The sequence below is a fragment of the Macrobrachium nipponense genome, chromosome 18 (assembly GCF_015104395.2).
Source record: "Macrobrachium nipponense isolate FS-2020 chromosome 18, ASM1510439v2, whole genome shotgun sequence".
NCBI classification, from domain to species: domain Eukaryota; kingdom Metazoa; phylum Arthropoda; class Malacostraca; order Decapoda; family Palaemonidae; genus Macrobrachium; species Macrobrachium nipponense.
The window spans coordinates 34,048,662-34,067,662 of record NC_087211.1 but is presented as its reverse complement, the minus strand read 5'-3'; the positions used below and the strand labels follow the sequence as shown (position 1 = coordinate 34,067,662).

The 19,001-nt window shown below is 40.9% G+C and overlaps 1 protein-coding gene across 1 annotated transcript in view; it reads right to left on the bottom strand.

Moving 5' to 3' along the window:
* The window catches only part of LOC135196955 (uncharacterized), a 158,330-nt gene that overhangs the window by 41,405 nt on the left and 97,924 nt on the right, over positions 1-19,001 (bottom strand). Inside the window, exons 5-6 of the mRNA XM_064223805.1 lie at positions 8,890-9,009; positions 6,918-7,159 (exon numbers count right to left, since the gene is read on the bottom strand). Of these exons, the coding sequence (XP_064079875.1) occupies positions 6,918-7,159; positions 8,890-9,009 (362 nt within the window). The remainder of the gene's footprint in view (positions 1-6,917; positions 7,160-8,889; positions 9,010-19,001) is intronic.

Genomic DNA, 19,001 nt, shown 5'->3' with positions numbered 1-19,001 from the left:
AGCTATATGGGTGGAGGAGAGGTGCCAACTGAACTTGTCCGCCAGGGAGAAGATGGCTACCATGACATGATTCAGATGTCGTGACTTGGAGCCTCCCCTGTTTACACAATGGACTACCACTGCGCTGTCTAAAACTAGCTTTATGTGGGAGTTCTTTGGCGGACGTAACCTTTTTAGAGTCAAGAACACTGCCATTGCTTCCAGTACATTTATGTGAAGCTGACGGAACTGGGGTGACCAGGTTCCTTGAACCTTCTTGAACTGAGAATATCCTCCCCAGCCGCTTAATGAAGCGTCCGTGTGGATGGTAATCCCCGGAGGAGGAAACTGAAGGGGTACTGATATTGACAGGTTCTTGACTTTTGACCAAGGGCGTAGACGATTCCGCAGAATCTGTGGGACTGATGATAATTTGTCCCTGGACCTGACATTTGCTCGTGAGCGCCAGATTCTGTTAGGTCTTTCAGTTTGGCTTTCATTAAGATGTTTGTCACTGATGCAAATTGGAGTGAACCCAGAATCCTTTCCTGGGTTCTCCTTAAAGCAAGTTTGTGTCCTAGAAATTGCTTTTACTGACTTCGCTATTTCTTTTCTCTTGGCTGATGGAATCGACAGAGTATGGGAGGATAGATTCCATTGAATGCCCAGCCACTGAAAGTTTGACATCCGGAGTGAGTCTCGATTTTGTCCTGTTTATCTTGAACCCTAGATATTCCAGAACTGGATTACTTTCAGTGTTGCTTTGCGACATTCCTCGACTGTTGGAGCCCAAATTAACCAATCGTCGAGATACGCTACTACCATGATCCCTTGCGACCTTAGTTGTTGGACGACCACTTCCGCCAGCTTCGTGAACACCCTGGGTGCCACGTTCAGACCGAAGGGAACTACCTTGAAGGAGAATGCTTGATCTCCTATCTTGAAGCCCAGATAAGGGCGAAAGTGTCTTGCAATAGGGATATGATAGTATGCGTCTGTAAGATTGTTAGAGGTGGTGACTCGGCCCCACGGGGAAGTAAGGTCCGCACCTGCGAGAATGGTGAGCATCTTGAACTTGTCGCAGCGAATGGCCAAGTTTAAACGGGACAAGTCTAAGATTACCCTTCTTTTTTGTGAGCCTTTCTTTGGAACGCTGAACAAGCGCCCTTGAAACTTTAATCTGTTGACTCTCGCTATTGCTCCTTTCTGAAGGAGGTCCTCCGCATACTCCGTCAATTCTTTGGATGGAAGTTGAAGGAAAGGTCTGGGTGGGGGCGGATTCGCCACCCAACTCCAACCCAGGCCTTTCGACACAATACTTTGTGCCCATTTGCTGAATCCCCACCGGTGGCGGAAGAGAAACAGCCTCCCTCCTACCTGGAAGTTCTCATTGTTGCTGGTAACCTCCGCGGCCTCCCCGGAAGTGTTTTCCTCTATTAACGGGACCTTCCTGATCCTCTCTGACGAAGGATCGCTTACCTCTGCCTGCCCCTCACCCGAGCGGTCATACTGCTGAAAGGCCTGGCCTTCGAACACTTGGTTGAAGGCTGGGAGACAGCGTAAGAGGTGGAAGGTTGAGGCTGGGGGGAAATCACATAGATAGGCTGTGATTGGGCCTTGGAGGTAGAGGGTTGGGCCGCCTGCACCAACGGAACAGCCGAAACAGGCTGGGCGAAGCGTTGCTGTTTCTTTTGGTAAGGCTGGAAACGTCTGGGTTTCCTCTGAGCCTTACCCCTCACTGCTTGGTCTTGGCGTCTCTTTGCAGTGAGACCCCAACGATCCTTAAGGCTTTGGTTAAGCCTTGTAGCTTCCGCCTGGACCTCCTTTACCATTGCCATCGGGGAAGAGGTCTGCTCCCCACGATGTGTTTTGATGAAAGCAACTTATTCGGTTCATGCCGAATAGTTGCTTCTTGGAGGACATGCTTCCGACAATTCGTTCTGGCTGTGGCGAACTCAAACATGTCAGACTGTACCGTTTGAGTCAGTGACTTGGTGATAAGCTTAAATAGTGGCTCGGAACCGTAAGCAATGGTAGCCACTTCTGTCATGGCCATGGTGTTAATAGACCTGGCTAGCCTAGACTTGGCCTCAAACTCCGCCTGAATAAGGCTGTCCGGAAGTCTAGGCAGCTTCTCACCAAACTGGATCCATAGCACAGTCTGGTTTGAGTTTGCCCGCCGAAAAGTGTTGGGCAGGTCTTCCCACAATTCTCCGGTTGAGGGAAGCAAGGAGATGTGGGGTCCGCTTCCTTTAGCTGCGGTAACGACTCCCCCTTTTGGGCCGCTGGATAGTGAACGTAGCGATCTTGGTAAGGAAGGGAAGCGGAGTTCCCTCTTCCATTGTGAAAATGGTGAAGGGACTCTTAAAGGGTTGAATCTTCGTGTTTGAACAATCCATGTCCTCTAAGCACCTGAGCCATTCTCTTTGAGCCTGGTCACGTGAATAGAGGACTGTCTCTTTAGGGACCTTGTCATCTCGCGTCATGGCTGCATCAGTGAGTCTGGCGTAGCCAATGAACGGCGGCTGTAGATCCTCCGGGTAGAACTCGAAGTCCTCAATCCTTCGAGTTCCACACTCCGGAATAGAAATAAGCCCGTCCTGGAAGGGGGCGTATGACGCCACCCTCCAGGGGTGGGTTATTCATAGAGAACGGAGGCAGAGAGTCATGAGGTGGAAGCTGAGCTATACCTGTGCCGAAAGGTGGGGGAGTAGCTAGAGGAGCCTGGCTCAGTTCGGCGATGATGTTATCCTGGGAGGTGATCCTGTCGGACAACCGGAGAACATCTGCTCCATACTATTTTTGAGAGAACCGACCAAATCCCCCATGTGTTGTAACAGACCAGCATTGGGATCCAAAGCCGGAGCTGCTGCGGAGGTGGTTGGGTAACAAAAAAAAAAATTCTGAACAGGTACCAAGGGGAGAGGAGAAACGGCTGACTCCGCCGGAGTATGTGATCTCTCCTTGGAAGACCTACTCCTTGAGGATTTGGAGCCGGACCCAGAAGCTCTAGACCTCTCTGCTCCGGGGTTCGTAGCCGGAGACTTGCGAGATGTTGACGCCGACGACGTCACTCTTTTTTGGACGACGACGACGTCTTTTTACGACAGTTTTCACTTAGGGTTTTCAACCGTCTGTCCTTTGACCTTAGGTCTTACGGAAGCAAATCGAGAAGTATAAAGGAGCTCAGCTCCTGTAAAGCCTTGGAAGGAAGCTGGAGAGTTAGCAGGAGTAGAAGACCCAGTGGCGCCCAAGGGAAGCCCTTGGGCGTCCAACGTACCTACCTCGACCAACAGGTCGTCAACACCTACCATTGGTTCAATATTCAGATCCAGTGTCGCGACTTCCGACGAGATGTCCTGGCCTGGTTCAGTCAACGAAGCGGCGAGCTGTTGCTGAATCGCCGCCATAGTCGGGGCTGCCTCTGCCGGGTCGACGTAACCCGTTGACTTGCCGCCGGGGAAGATCAGGACAGCCAACCTCTTCTCAAGAATGTAGGGCTGTCCCTTGGCGGCGTTCTTGCCAAAACCGCCGACCCAAGCCCTCAGGGTTGCCAGGGCGGTGGTCTCTAACAGCGGGAGCCTGGAAGAGAGGGTATTTGTTAGTTTTTTAAGTTTAAACTTAAGATTAAAACTTAAGTAATAGGTTTAGACTAAAAACATAGGGGATGCGAGATCCCATATAAAACAAGCTTAAGTTTAAAATAAGAGATTAAAATTAAACTTAAGAACTATAACCTTGTAGGGATTAGCGAACGGAGTTGGGAATAACTTGACCCCCCCCCCACTTTTAACACCCCGTCTAAGAGCTGGCTCACCAGATCGTAGCAAACTAGTGCAGGTCTCGTGAAACCAGACTTGAAGGTTCCCGTGCGGAGTCGCGCATGGAGCATGGGATCTGCAGACTTCATGCCCACAGGGGTCCTGGAGCATGGCATTGCATCCTGGATGCTCACAGTGGTGGTCTGTAAGTGAAAAGATACATGAGCATCCTAAAAGATATCACTTACAGGCTAGAGGCTAAAAGAACTCCGCTGCATGCCGGAGCGCGAAAAAATTTTGGGCATAACCCCTCCCTTACCGCCTGAATAGGCTAGAACCCCTAACCCCCGAGAGATCCGGTGTGAGTAGGTAACGGAGGGATTTGGCTTAAGGTAGCTTAAATTAAACTTACTATAGTTTAAATTAAATACTAAATACTTAAACCTAAAGCCATAGAATACCGGAATAAATCCGGTGCGCGGCGGTGTTCGTGTCGCGATATCAGCGCGACGGGGTGGTTAGGAAAGACCAACTGTACGCCTGCAGTCCGCCCGCCAGGGTGAACTAGCACCTTTCCACGTGGATGCCGGAGCTCCGGTAAATTAAAGAGCACCAGTAAGCTGGGAAAGGGCGAGAGGGCGAAACAGACTCGAGCTAGCAACGGAGCGACGGAGTAACGACGGAGGGGGGAAGGCCAGTCCCCCCCCTTAGTCATCCGAGCGCGCCGTGAAGCCAGAGAGCGGTCGAGTCCAGTCTGGGTCTGTCCAGCCCCCCCTACTCCCTCCGCCTAGGGAGAGAGGGAGGCAGGCACGGGTATGTGGAGCGAGCGAGGACAGACCAACCCTACGCCCCCCCGGCCCTATGGAAGAGCGGGAGGAGGTGACTGGACAGGCGCCTGGCTGCTCCGTGATCACGTAGTGACCACGGAGCGGTAACATGCAATACAATGACACAATATAGCCTAGGATAAAGCAACCAACTAATCAGAGAGATGCTATAGAGAAGCAACCGAACTGAAGAGCGGAAGCAATAGTGGTGGATACCAAGAAATACCATAACCTAGGCTACGTGAAATGCCAGACGCCGTAGGCTAACCTAAACATAAATAATCAAAAAAATCACTTAACGTAAAGAAAGAAAATAAATCAGTAGGAGAAAAAAATCCAGGAGTGTACGACTAACTCGAAAGAAAGTCTACCACTCAAAGCTAGCCGGGGCCGATACTAAGAGCTGTGGCTAGGGTCTGGATGGAAGATGCCTACGCAAGGTGAAGAAGACATGCATGCATGACATAAACCCAGTAGGCTGGACCCCTAACATAAAATAGATAACTAACAATAGAGCGTAAGGAAATAAGGGAAGGTTCTGGGTATGGAAGACCAAGAACGAACCCGCCACGAGGCAGAACCATGCTGCCATGCTTCCGACCAAGAGCCCGTATTTATGCCTAAAAAACGGCAAATACTGACTCAAGGGCGGAAAAAACCAAATAGCAATAACAACTGATTACTTAACTTAGCTGCTGCGATGGCTGTACGCTCCATGACTGATAAATCCAAGATAGGGGCACAAAAAACACAGAGCAAAAAAGGGCATGTGTGTACGCGTTGCGCTAACTGAAAAGGATGACCACCAGAGGCGCAGCAGTCGGCAGCATGGGATGGAGTAGTAGTAGTTGCTGCCCACTCTGTGGGTCGGCTCCCCTCTAGTGGGGGTTTTGTAGTGGGAGATTTCTATTGGCAAGTGGTTCGTGGTAGTGGTCTCACTCGCCATAGTGTTCATACTGACACCCTCTTGGAGGGTGAGCGAGTCAGTAGTACTGACCTTTTCTTTATTTTATTTATTCTCTGGTATGTGTTAGTACATTTACCTTAGAAATAATGGATTAAAGGATATTTCGCGCAGCGACACGAACTGAGCCCAGAAAACCCAATTACTAGTGATCATTTCAAATGTTTTTACCATTATATAAATAAAATGTACAATGAAAGAAACTGCTATGCTTATGTATACAGTACAAGGGTAATTTGATTAGTTTTATTTCAAACGTGCCGTAAGACAGATTTATTTAATATGTATCAAAAATTAATATTAATATTTTAAAATTGGTAAATCTATGTTATAAGCATTTTCAGGGCGTAACAATTGTAAAAGGGTGCTAATCTAAGATGACTTAGGATGTGGATGTGTTGGAATTATGATTTGGGTTGTATTTTTGTTTGAAATAATATTAAACTGCTTTAGTATGATAATTTAAGCGTTTTAGTTTAAGGGGTACGTACAGGGTATTTGACACTTATAAGCCAGTTATAAGCATTTTTAGAGAGGATTTTTGTATTTCAACGGATTTTGCATTTCTGTGGTAGGCTCTGGACCCTATCCCCCCCATGTAGAAGTGAGGAGTACTGTAATTCTTATTGTACAGGACTGGCAGTTTGTATATTGTGTAGGAACAAACACGATTTATTCTGTAAAAGGTCCCCAGAATGAATATCATAGCTTGAATAGTAACTTCACTGACAATGAAATCCGACTCTGAGACAGACAAGAATCACAAAAGCTGAAATAATTATGCCATTTGATCTTGCAGAAAAAAATGCTGCCGAGATCAATAGTGACACTCCTGAAACCCTAAGTCCAAGTTTAGCTCCAATAGGAAGGAGGAGGGTGAGAAGCAACTATCTTGAGAGAGAGAGAGAGAGAGAGAGAGAGAGAGAGAGAGAGAGAGAAGAGAGACGAGAGAGAGAGAGAGAGAGAGAGAGAGAGAGAGAGTGTGTTTATCTGTTGTAATCAGAGATTTCCCAGGAAGCGTCTGGTTAGTCATCTTATAATAGATAAATATGGAGCATGTTATGTTGCCAGTTTGTAAATTTTGAAGAAAATCCTATGCAATCATGTTGTATGACTTAAAAGCAAAGCTGCACAATACACACAACCAAGCGTAAAATGTCATATGAACTTGGTCTAAATTTCCATAAGTTTACTGTTTCATATATATCTGTGGTAAGAAGATTCAGATGTTATTCTTCCTTTGCAAAGATCAGGTAGAATATACCTAACAACTCCTAAGCCAATCATGATTTATGTTAGATATCTGGTATTCCATTGAGTTACTATCTGTGACAAACATATGATTTATTAATGCAATGTGAAATATCTAAAATGAAAGTTAATTACCTTTCTTTCAAGATTTTTCTGTAAACAAAACAACCAACAGGTATCTTCCCATTTTGTAGGCACATTTCTTTGTACATCAAGTACATTTTCTGTATATTGAAGTCTTGTGGAAGACAAAATTTATTAGGACCTTCCCCTGCTTCACTTGGATACTCTTTGAGAAAAGACCTCATATGAGAACTTGCATATTCTACATCCTCTTCCCTAGTTTTATTTTTTGGCGAGTGATGGCCCCTACGATCCTGTGTGAACCAAGAAAAATGTTAAATGTTGAATTTTAAAAGTTTTTCATTACACAAGGGATGATAATACTTCGTAAGAGTAAGGGATATTTTATTTTCTTGCAACACTGAAGCTAAATTGTAAATTTTATGGAAGTATCTAGTCAGCTGGCTTAATGCTTCACTAATATGAAAATTACACAATTTACCAGTTTTACATATATACAGTACAATACATTTTTCAAAAGCTACTTTTGCTTGTAACCTTTGGGAAGAGTACATCCTAAATGTCAAATTATTCAAAGGTGGTACTACTTCACTTGCAGACTGATGAGGGTCCAATCGAAGGCTAAACTCTCCCTCTCCCTCTCTACTCTATCTTCTCTCTTTTTGGACATTTGGAGCCAGATGGCCCTTACAAAATACTATATGGGTTAGAAAGTTGCACACTTATTAAAATCATAGCATTTATTTCTGCAACAAAAAAATTGAAACTTTAATGCAAAAATTATCTGATGAACATGTCCTTAGGGAGAATAAATAAGAAGAAAAGCAATCTAAAACAATATAATAAGAGAAAGTATTTAGAAAACCAACACAGTACACAGAGATAATACACTTCCATCACATCCCATTATCACAAAGGCCCCCATCTTAAATTCTCATTTTTCATCCATCATTTTCATGTTTACCTTTGTCACTTCTGTAATATCAAATTCCCCTGCTCAAATTATACTTATAATGGTAATTACATTCTTATAGTGATTCAGTGCTAAGATCAAAGCTTCAGCCAACAGTGAGCGTCAAGATATGTTCATTCTGAAAAATCTAAGAGAATTATAATGTAAAATATGTATTGTCTTGGTATTAGATGAATATGTACATTACATTTTGTATGCACACCTAGTTCATTATGATTTGCATGGAAGAATGATGATAACAAGGGGGAATATTGCAGGGCTTACAAAAGCTGCACATGGTGATCACAAATATATTTGCATACAGCAATCATAAAAGTTGCCTTGGAGTAGATATTCTGAATTGTAATCGGCGTCGGTGACCCTGGTAGTTGTGACGCCAGATAACTCACAATCATCAATTCTGAATTGTAAGGAGATGAACGAGCAGTAAAATTACAATAAGAATCATAGCACATAAACAACACTAAGTACATCCTTGTCTGTCTTGGTCCTAACTAAGAGTAAAGCGATATTGCTTTGAAGCCTAGCAACATATTCACAATTACCTTCATGTCGTACTTCTACTCACAATCTACCATACCACAATTTAAGATATACTGGAGTGGAAGGGACTGATCATGTGGGGGGCCTCTGGGAAATGGGAGGTGATGAAACTCCATAATTCTATGTACTGTATTAGCTTTCTATATATTTTTCCTTATTACACTGTTTTAGATTGCTTTTCCTCTTCATTTTTTCATCTCTTAAGGAAACGTTCATGAGATAATTTTTGCATAATAAAATTAAAATTTTTGTTTTAAATAAGGACCAACTGGCACCAAAGTTCCAAAAGCAGACAAAATGGACAAGAGAGAAAGAAAGAGTTTAGCCTCTGAAATGATCCTTAACAGTCTGCAAAAGTAGTACCCGTTAGGACTAATTTGACATTTAGGATACAAATTAAAGTTTCAGGACAATATTGTATATACTATTTTCAAGATATTTTTTCAAACTTTTGACAAGAAAATGACAGATAAACACCAAGATAAACAGTGAAAATGAAATACTCACTTGAAGAGCATAAGGAGATTTACAGGCAACTGCTTGCAGGACACGATCGACTCTTCCATTAGAAATACCATGTAGTTGTAGAAATGCCATCTTACAGACACGAACATCACCACCACTTTCCTGGTGAAAAAAAATTCTACTTGTAAATTTGTAACATCAATTCAAGTTATGCAGTGCTATCCTTTTACAGAACTTTAACCCATACTTTATTTCTATGATCCACAATTTACTTGCTCACTGATGCATTCCTGTTTTTCATCTATTTTCTCCCATCAGTGAGCATTTACTGTACATTTTCCTCAACAGAATATGGTGTACTTTGCTTATGATAGTGCTTCAGGTGTTAAATGTCAAGTGTTTACTGAAATAAATTCTCATGTTTGCCATCTCTTTACCCTCTACACTCAAAATGTGTGGCATTCTTTTATTTTGCACGAATAATATATGCAGTAATTTCTCTCATACCTGGATTAATGCATCTCAGACCCCTATTAGATAACGGATGTCAATCCAGCACTGCCCTTTACTCCCTCTACCATATCTATACTGCATAACTGTATCCACTAAATATGCTTATAAACAACAAGAAAGATAATTTAGTATGTTTATGCATAACACAGAATGCATTGTAAAGTACTGTACACATAATAAAACACAAATTGCTCAGTATGTATACTGTAAAACAAAATTACCACTGAAATTCTCTCTCTCTGCCTGACTTTCTTGATCAATTTGTACTGACAAGCCTTCTTCAAATCCTGGTTAGCTGTTGGAATAGTGCAGAGGGTTCTTCTACAAGAATGACCTCCCTGAGTATGTTACACTGTTCATACTTGTTCTCAATAGAGGCGACTGCATTTTCAGTCCTGCCATAATGAGCTGCTACTTCTCTATGACTTTTGCCCTCTCTTAACATAACAATCATGTCTACTTTCTCCTTATTTGTCATTAACCTTAAGGGCCTCTTTGCCAGAAACCTTAGGAGAAGCAGAATGTTTAGTGGACATTTTAGTGGGTGATTTCAAAGAATATCCTTAGTCTGTAGTAGTACAGTGGGGCCCCCGTATTCGCGTTTTCCGATTCGCGGATTTCTCTCTGGACCTTATCTACCTTTTATTTGTGGGAGATTCGCCTATTCGCGGGTTTTTTCCGACGATAAATATTCCTAAATTAGTGTATTTTTATGTTATTTTCATGACTAAATACATTTTTATGATCCAAAAATGATTATTAATTTTAAAATATTAATATTGATCAATACTGTATAAGTAAGTTTAATAAGATTAAATGATATCACATAATAACAATAATTTTCTTTCTCTCTTTCTTACAGAGATGTATGCTTTCTGTATGATAAATAAATGATTTACTAATTTTCAAATAATATAAATGTAAAGAGCAATCAATTCATTAAAGAAAATACTATAGTGAATTAGTAAGATTTTAGTTTATAAATTAAAAAATTATGTAAGAATGAAGGAAATCCCAGTCTTCAAGCATCTTTCTTTCGAACTCCAGGTACCAAACTGAGGTCCAACAGCTATAAAATATATCACGTAATGTGACAGGAGGGGAGGGGAGGGAGCGTTCTCTCTCTCTCTCTCTCTCTCTCTCTCTCTCTCTCTCTCTCTCTCTCTCTCTCTCTCTCTAATGAGATTTGAGATTTTTATAGTACATGTATGTATAATGTTTATTAACCCTTGAACGCCTATTGGGTGCTTAATTGACGTAAAATACGTCGACGACTAAAAAGTTTTTATAAATATTCGCGGAAAAATAGTTATAGGCCTACTTAGTGAAAAAATTTTGAATCATGCGCCTTGAGGGATGCTGGGATCAAGCTGTTGTTTTGTTTACAAGCGTTACCCAGGTGCGCATGCGGGAATTTCTTTCTTTTCGCACTAAAAAGCATCAGCGACACATCTCAGAAATTAGTTCGTCATATTGTCGTAATTTTTGCAGCATTTTATATTAGCCCTTACATAGAGTTTTATATATGAAAATGTGCACAATTTCATGTAGAATACAACAAAAAATAACCCATGGTTGTAGCTTTTATCAATTTTGAAATATTTTCATATAAATAACTATAAGTGTCAAAATTTCAATCTTCGGTCAAATTTGACTCAACCGAAATGGTCAAAAAATCCAATTGTAAGCTAAAACTATTACATTCAAGTAATATTCAATCATTTACCTTCATTTTGCAACAAATTGGAAGTCTCTAGAACAATATTTTGATTTATGGTGAAATTTTGAAAAAAACTTTTTCCTTACGTCCGCGCAGTAACAATGCCGAAATATTCAGAAATTCTTTCGTCAAATTGTCATAATGTTTGCACCATTTTATATTAGCCGTTACATAAAGTTTTATATATGAAAATGTGCGCATTTTCATGTAGAATACAACAATAAAACAACCCATGGTTGTAGCTTTTGTCAGTTTTGAAGTATTTTCATATAAATAATAAGTGCCAAAATTTCAACTTTGGTCAACTTTGACTCGACCGAAATAGCCGAAAAATGCAATTCTAAGCTAAATCTCTTACATTCTAGTAATATTCAATCATTTCCCTTCATTTTGCAACAAATTGGAAGTCTCTAGCACAATATTTCGATTTATGGTGAATTTTTGAAAAAAAAAAAATTTTTTCCTTACATCAGCGCGGTCACTGCCGAAAAAAATCAGAAATTTTTTGTCAGATTGTCATAATGTTTGCACCATTTTATGTTAGTCGTTACATAAAGTTTTATATATGAAAATGTGTGGAATTTCATGTAGAATACAACAATAAAACAACCCATGGTTGTAGCTTTTATCAGATTTTGAAATATTTTCATATAAATCACGATAAGTGCCAAAATTTCAACCTTCAGTCAACTTTCACTTGACCGAAATGGTCGAAAAACACAATTGTAAGCTAAAAGTCTTACATTCTAGTAATATCGTGTTTGTTGTAATGTTTGCACCATTTTATATTAGCTGTTACATAAAGTTTTATATATGAAAATGTGTGCAATTTCATGTAGAATACAACAAAAAATAACCCATGGTTGTAGCTTGTATCAGTTTTGATATATTTTCATATAAATAACGGTAAGTGCCAAAATTTCAACCTTCGGTCAACTAGCTAAAACTCTTACATTCTAGTAATGTTCAATCATTTACCTTCATTTTGCAACAAATTGGAATCTCTTGCGCAATATTTCGATTTATGGTGAATTTTTGAAAAAAAACATTTTTCCTTACGTCCGCGCGGTAACAATGCCGAAAAAATCAGAAATTCTTCCGTCACTTTGTTGTGTTTGTTGTATTTTTGCACTGTTTTATATTAGCCGTTACATAAAGTTTTATATATGAAAATGTGCCCAATTTCATGTAGAATACAACAAAAAATAACCCATGGTTGTAGCTTTTATCAATTTTGAAATATTTTCATATTAATAACGATAAGTGCCAAAATTTCAACCTTCGGTCAACTATGACTCCACTGAAATGGTCGAAAAATACAATTGTAAGCTAAAACTCTTACATTCTACTAATATTCAATCATTTACCTTCATTTTGCAACAAATTGGAAGTCTCTAGCACAATATTTCGATTTATGGTGAATTTTTGGAAAAAAACTTTTCCTTACGTCCGCGCGGTAACTCTGCCGAAAAAATCAGAAATTCTGTCGTTAGATTGTCGTAATGTTTGCACCGTTTTATGTTAGCCGTTACATAAAGTTTTATATACGAAAATGTGCGCAATTTCATGTAGAATAAAAAAAAAACTCATGGTTGTAGCTTTTATCAGTTCTGAAATATTTTCATATAAATAACGATAAATAGAAAAAATTCGACCTTCGGTCAACTTTAACTCGACTGAAATGGTCAAAAACTGCAATTGTATGCTACAAAACTTACATTCTAGTAATATTCAATCAATTACCTTCATTTTGCAACAAACGGGAAGTCTCTAGCACAATATTTCGATTTATGGTGAATTTTTGAAAACAACTTTGTTTTACGTCCGCACATTACAAATTCATGCATCATATTGTGATAATATTTTCTCTGTGTTGATTTGATCGTTTTACAATTTGTTATATACCAAAATTATCGCAATTTAGTGTACAATACAACGACCCATTAGCTTTAACCATTTTGCTCACAGCACGATTTGTATACAATTATATATGAAATTTTTTTTCGTGCCGTCATATATTCCAATATTTATATATGATAATGATAATTTTTTAATTTCTGATGGTTGCATACTATACTTCAGGCAATGACAAAAAAAGGAGCAAAAAATGAACTCTTAATCTTGAAAACTAAGCATGCTGTGATTTAAAAAAAAAAACTTTTTTCCGCTTCAGCGCTCACTCCCGAACGCCGCCGGCATACGGGAGACACTTTCAGAAATACTGGCTCAACGTTCAAGGGTTAATATTTTTAAATTATAATAATAATTGTAATTACAAAAATCATATGTGATAGTATTTTACAGAAATACTACAATAATCTTTCCATTTCACTCTTTCAAAATAAGGATAACTCTCTCTCTCTCTCTCTCTCTCTCTCTCTCTCTCTCTCTCTCTCTCTCTCTCTCTCTCTCCTACAGAGATGTATGTTTTTTGTATGATAAATAAATGATTTACTAATTTTTAAACATCAATATTAATGTAAACGGCAATAATATCAATTCATTAAAGAAAATACTAAAGTGAATTAGTAAGATTTTAGTTTATAAATAAAAAAAATTATGTAAGAATGAAGAAAATCCCAGTCTTCACGCATCTTTCCTTCGAACTCCAGGTACCAAACTGAGGACCAACAACTGTCAAATATATCAAGTAATGTGACAGGAGGTGGGGGGGAGGGAATGTGGTCTTCTCTCTCTCTACTGAGATGAGAGATTTTTTGGTACATGTATGTATAATATGTTTATTAATATTTTCAAATAATTATAATAATATAACTGTAATTTACAAAATCATATGTGATAGCATTTTTAAAGAAACTGACTACAATAACATTTCCGTTTCCTCTTCACAATACGATAACTCTCTCTCTCCCTTCTCTCTCGTCTCTCTCTCTCTCTCTCTCTCTCTCTCTCTCTCTCTCTCTCTCTCTCTCTCTCTCTCTCTTTTACTGAGATGAGAGAATTTCTATGGTACATGTGTATATGTATTTCTTTAAAATTCTATCACATATGAATTTTTAAATTAGTTATATTATTAATATTATTATTATTATGTGAAAATATTAATAATAATATTAATAATATAACTAATTTTAAAATTCATATGTGATAGTATTTTAAAGAAATACAATAATCTATCCATTTCACTTTTGAATAAGGATAACGCTCTCTCTCTCTCTCTCCACATGAGATACGCATGTCATAGTGGTAACTCTCGCCTTCTGTTTGGCATGGAGGTTTATGTATACAGTGCTATCTTTAGGGCATTACTACATTTTATGGTGAAATAATAATATACAGTACTAGTTTTCAAATAATATTAAGTTTAATGAGTTTAAACAATAACATTCTCTCTCTCTCTCTCTCTCTCTCTCTCTCTCTCTCTCTCTCTCTCTCTCTCTTTTTTACTTACGTATGTTTATTTGTTTTGTAATATAAATAAATGATTTTTACCTTATAACTAATTTTCAAATATTGATAAGATTAATACAAAATAGCGATTCCCAGTCTTTTTATCCACTTGGAGGAAGGGGGGCGGGGGAGTAAATGACAGTTTAATATACGTATTGGTGGAGGGGAAGGAGTTGGAGTCTAGGAGTTATATTCTCTCTCTCTCTCTCTCTCTCTCTCTCTCTCTCTCTCTCTCTCTCTCTCTCTCTCTCTCAGGAATAATTCATAATTTCACTCTTGATGGTCAGATATATGATATTGCCATTCAATGGTCTCTCTCTCTCTCTCTGTTATTGGCTGTAGGTATATATTTTTAATGGAAAAATGTTTAAGATGACTTTGAAATGATATTAATATAACCTCAAAGATTAATACAGTAATAAGTTAGTAATTTTAGGTATACGTAATTGAAGTAGAATGTTATTTGGTATCTGAACTTTCAAGATAAGCAGTTATAAGCATTTTTAGTGGTGGTTCTAACTATTCACGGGTTTTAACTATTCATGGGGGTGTCTGGTACACATCCCCCACGAATACGGGGGGATCACTGTATTGCATGTTTCCATGCCTATGGAAATAGATGTTGTGTCCAAAGATGATTATAAAAATCTAACAGATAGGCCTTAGCCAAAGGGGCCAGATTTTTTATCATATAAAAATCTATATCAGCTTTACCAGGGGCTGCTGGACTACAATTTGATAATGAAAATTCCATCTCATCTGTAGTAAATCTTTTATTGTAGAGGATATCTTCCACTGCCTCAAAATTCAATGGAATTGCTTCGTCTTTTCTTTTGATGGATCGAAAGTGGGCATCCAAATTATTGATGCTGCTTATGTTTTCAATAATGCGTCCAATAATATTTGAGAGTGCATTAATGCATGTCTGGCAGGTCTGCTATATGAGCCATTAATTTTTCTATATTTCTGCCACACCTTTTACAATGAAGTAGTTTCTGATATGCTAGATACATATTTTTGTCATGAAAGTATCTTGCCTTTTATTGCTTCTTTTCTGAATTTAGCAGATATCTTATTAAAATATGGTTTCAGAATACTGATTTCTATGGCTATATCAAAGAGTTTGTTTATCTATTTCCCGACATTAGGGGACTAGTACTTAAATTTTTAACTCTTTTATTTAAGGTTTCTATTTTTCTTCCAATTGCATGCTTTTCATTTATTAATTGGGTTAAAGAGTCTGACCACCAAGGGACCGAGTGGTTCAATGGTCGGGCATTCGTTAGAGGCATAGATTTGTCAGCTGGTTTTTTTTATGAAATTTACAAAGAAATCATTTGTTTCATCATGATCTTGTGAATACATAATTGAAGGGAGGCTCTTGGCCCATATAAAATTTAAACTTATCCCAGTCAGCTTTATTTGTATTATGTACATATAACGTTGAATAGGAGGAGTTGGTGTATGTCCCAACGTGGTTATTAGAATAGGGAAATGGTCACTGCTTTATAGGTCATTTAGGATGTTCCATTCAAACCTATCAATAATATTTCTGGGCTCAGTTCGTGTCGGCCTGTGAAATAATCCTTAAGTTCATTATTTCTAGGTAAATAACCTAATAAATACCAGAGAAAAAATAAAATCAAGAAGATGTCAGTATAACTGACTCGCTCACTCTATAAAAGAAGTGTCGGTATGGTAACAGGGGCGAGTGAGACCACTACCACGAACCACTTGTCATTTAGAACTTCCCACATCAAAATCCCCCACCTGAGAGAGCCGATCCCAAAGGGTGGTGCGCCCGCTACTACTACTAATACCGATGCCAAGCGGAGTGCAGCGCCTCTAGTGGCCATCCTTTTATCTTAGCTCTTCGCATACACACGCGTTTTTTCTCACTTGTGTTGTGATCGCTTTTTTGGGGATTTTCTCCAAGATGGAACGCGCTGCTATCGCCACGGCTAAGTTAAGTGCCCGAAAGGTTAAATATTTGTATTTTTGTCTTCCAGGGACCAGTATTTTCCGTGTTTTAGGTTATATACGGTCACCCGGTTGACTCGTGGTGGCCATGAGCCCGCCTCGTGTTGTTAAGATTTCCCAGTCTTCCATACTGGGACGTCTTTCTTCCTTTCATGGGCTCTTATTTTGCGTTCATCTTCTTAATTACATCGTATTTTAGAATTTAGGAATTCACAGCCCATACCTTTGTTACCCAGTTATCTCTTTGGTTTTGGTATTTAGGGCTATACTGTGCTTCCCCTAGTCCAGCATCCCAGCTTTTGCTCTTCATCGGCACGGCTGGCTCCGAGTAGTCGACTGGTCTTCGTATCGGTTCGCCTTCTCCTGGACTCCTGTCTCTCACTCGTGTGTTCATTCCATTCTTTTATGATGTATTTATTTATTTAGTATTACATTATTCAGTGTTATTTTAGGCGCCCAGTACCTAGGATTCTTCCTTGTGTTCATCCACTATTGGTACAGTTGGGTTCACGTGGTCTCTGCCTAGTGGTTGTGTTGCTACCGCACCTTGGTCCACCCTCGATCACGTGTCCCTCTGGGCGCCTTACCCCACTCCCTTCCCTCCATTCCGCGCGGTAAGAGGGGGTCTGGCCGGGCTCTCCTCGGTTGTCATGACAACCATTGTAGCCTCCCTCCCTCTCTCTCTGAGGGGGGCTCTAGGAAGACCTGGTCAGCTGGGATTCTGTGTGACCATTTATAGTCTCGGGTACCGGGGTATCCGATGTGTAAGGGGGTTGGGGTTGGCCACCCCTCCCCCCGGTCGCCTCGGCCCTCTCCGGTGTTTCTCATTCGCTCTCCCCACACCCCGTTTCTCCCACGACGGACGGAGCCCCTGCTCACTAGCCGGGGGCCCCTTCGGTTGTCGGAATGTTACTGGCTCCGCCAGCCGCCGGGGTAGGGGTCTACTAGTGGTCTCAAAAGCTTGCCTACTACTACCTTCTTTCCGCTATCGGAGGGGAGCTTGCTTACTTACCCGGGCACTCCTCTAGTAGTCGGAAGGAAGGCATGTCTTACTCTCTGTTGTAGTATACATGCCCCCTTTTTATATATTATTATTCTTGTTACCTTATCATTAGTTGCCTCCGCCGTTCTCCGTCGTGGTTTTTCCTTCTCTGGGCTTTCTCACCACTCCTGGTTGCTCTCCTTCTCCGTCCCCGGTGTACGCCGGAGACCTCAACCAGACCGCCCTACAAAACCACAACCCCGTATTGCGGTAGAGGACTAGTTTTAATTTAACTTACATACTCCGGCATGCAACGGAGTTCATGTTAGGCTGTAAGTGTGTATTCTCGATACTCATGTATCCTTCCACTTACAGGCTACCAATTGCCAGGAACCAGGCTGCAATGCAGTCCTCCATGACCCCTGTGGCCACGAGGAGTGTAGGACCCACGCCCCGTGCGCTACTACCCACGGCGAACTGATCGTCTGGCACCACGAGGCATGTACCATATGCTATGACCTCGTGAGTCAGCTTTTGGATGGGGTAAGTAGGTTGCTGGATAATTTTTCTTACCATCAAATATCTCTAATGTCTTAGTTCTAAGTCTTAATTGTAAGCTATAACTCCGCCGTTAGAGGCTTCATCGGTCCTCTCTTTCAGGCTGCCGCTGTCAAGGAAGTCGCCCTAGCAACCCTGAAGCTTGTGAGGCAGCTTTGGCAAGAACGCCGCCAAGGGACAGCCATACATCCCCGATAAGAAGTTGGCTGTCCAGATCTTCCCAGGAGGGGAAGCGACAGGGTATGTGGACCCCGCCATGGCAGCCCCAGCCATAGCCTCTATTCAGCGTGAGGTACAGCAGGCCTTCGGGAGTGTATCGACTCAGGAAGCAGTGCCGGACGTCGCCACCTTGGACATCAATATAGAGCCAATGGCGGTAGGTGTTGAGGATTTGTTGGTCGAGGTAGGTACTTCGGGCGCCCAAGGGTTTCCTTTGGGCGCACCTGGATCTTCTTCTCCTGTTTCCTTCCATCTTCTTCCTTCCAAGGCTTCACGGGATCTGAAATCCCTACTCCTTTGCCTGCTGCTTCTGTGCCCCCGAAAGTGAAGGGACACAGAGAGCAAAAGACCCTCCAGAAGACGACACCCAAAAAGTCGTCGTCTTCTTCCTCACGTAAGTCTTCGGCATCCTACTCCGGAGCAGTGAAGGCGAAGTCCGACTCTTCACATTCAAGAGGGTCAAGAAGCAAGGCTTCTAAGGAGAAGGTCCGAGCTCCGACCGAGCCAGTACCGTCTACCGGTAGGCTTACCGGATCCGCTCCGGTGACTCCTGCGGGATCGCGGCACCTATGCCTTCGATCCCGCCACCTTCTCGGCAGGAGTCTTACAACAAGTAGGAGAGATGGTTGGATCGCTTGGGACGAGATTTGAGCAAATGTTTGCTCAACTCTCCAGCAGCATCAACCAGTCTGGCCAATCGATTCAGGATCTCTCTAATCGTGTTCTGGAACACGATAATCGCTTCGCTGGCCTGAACCAGGCTCCTCAGGC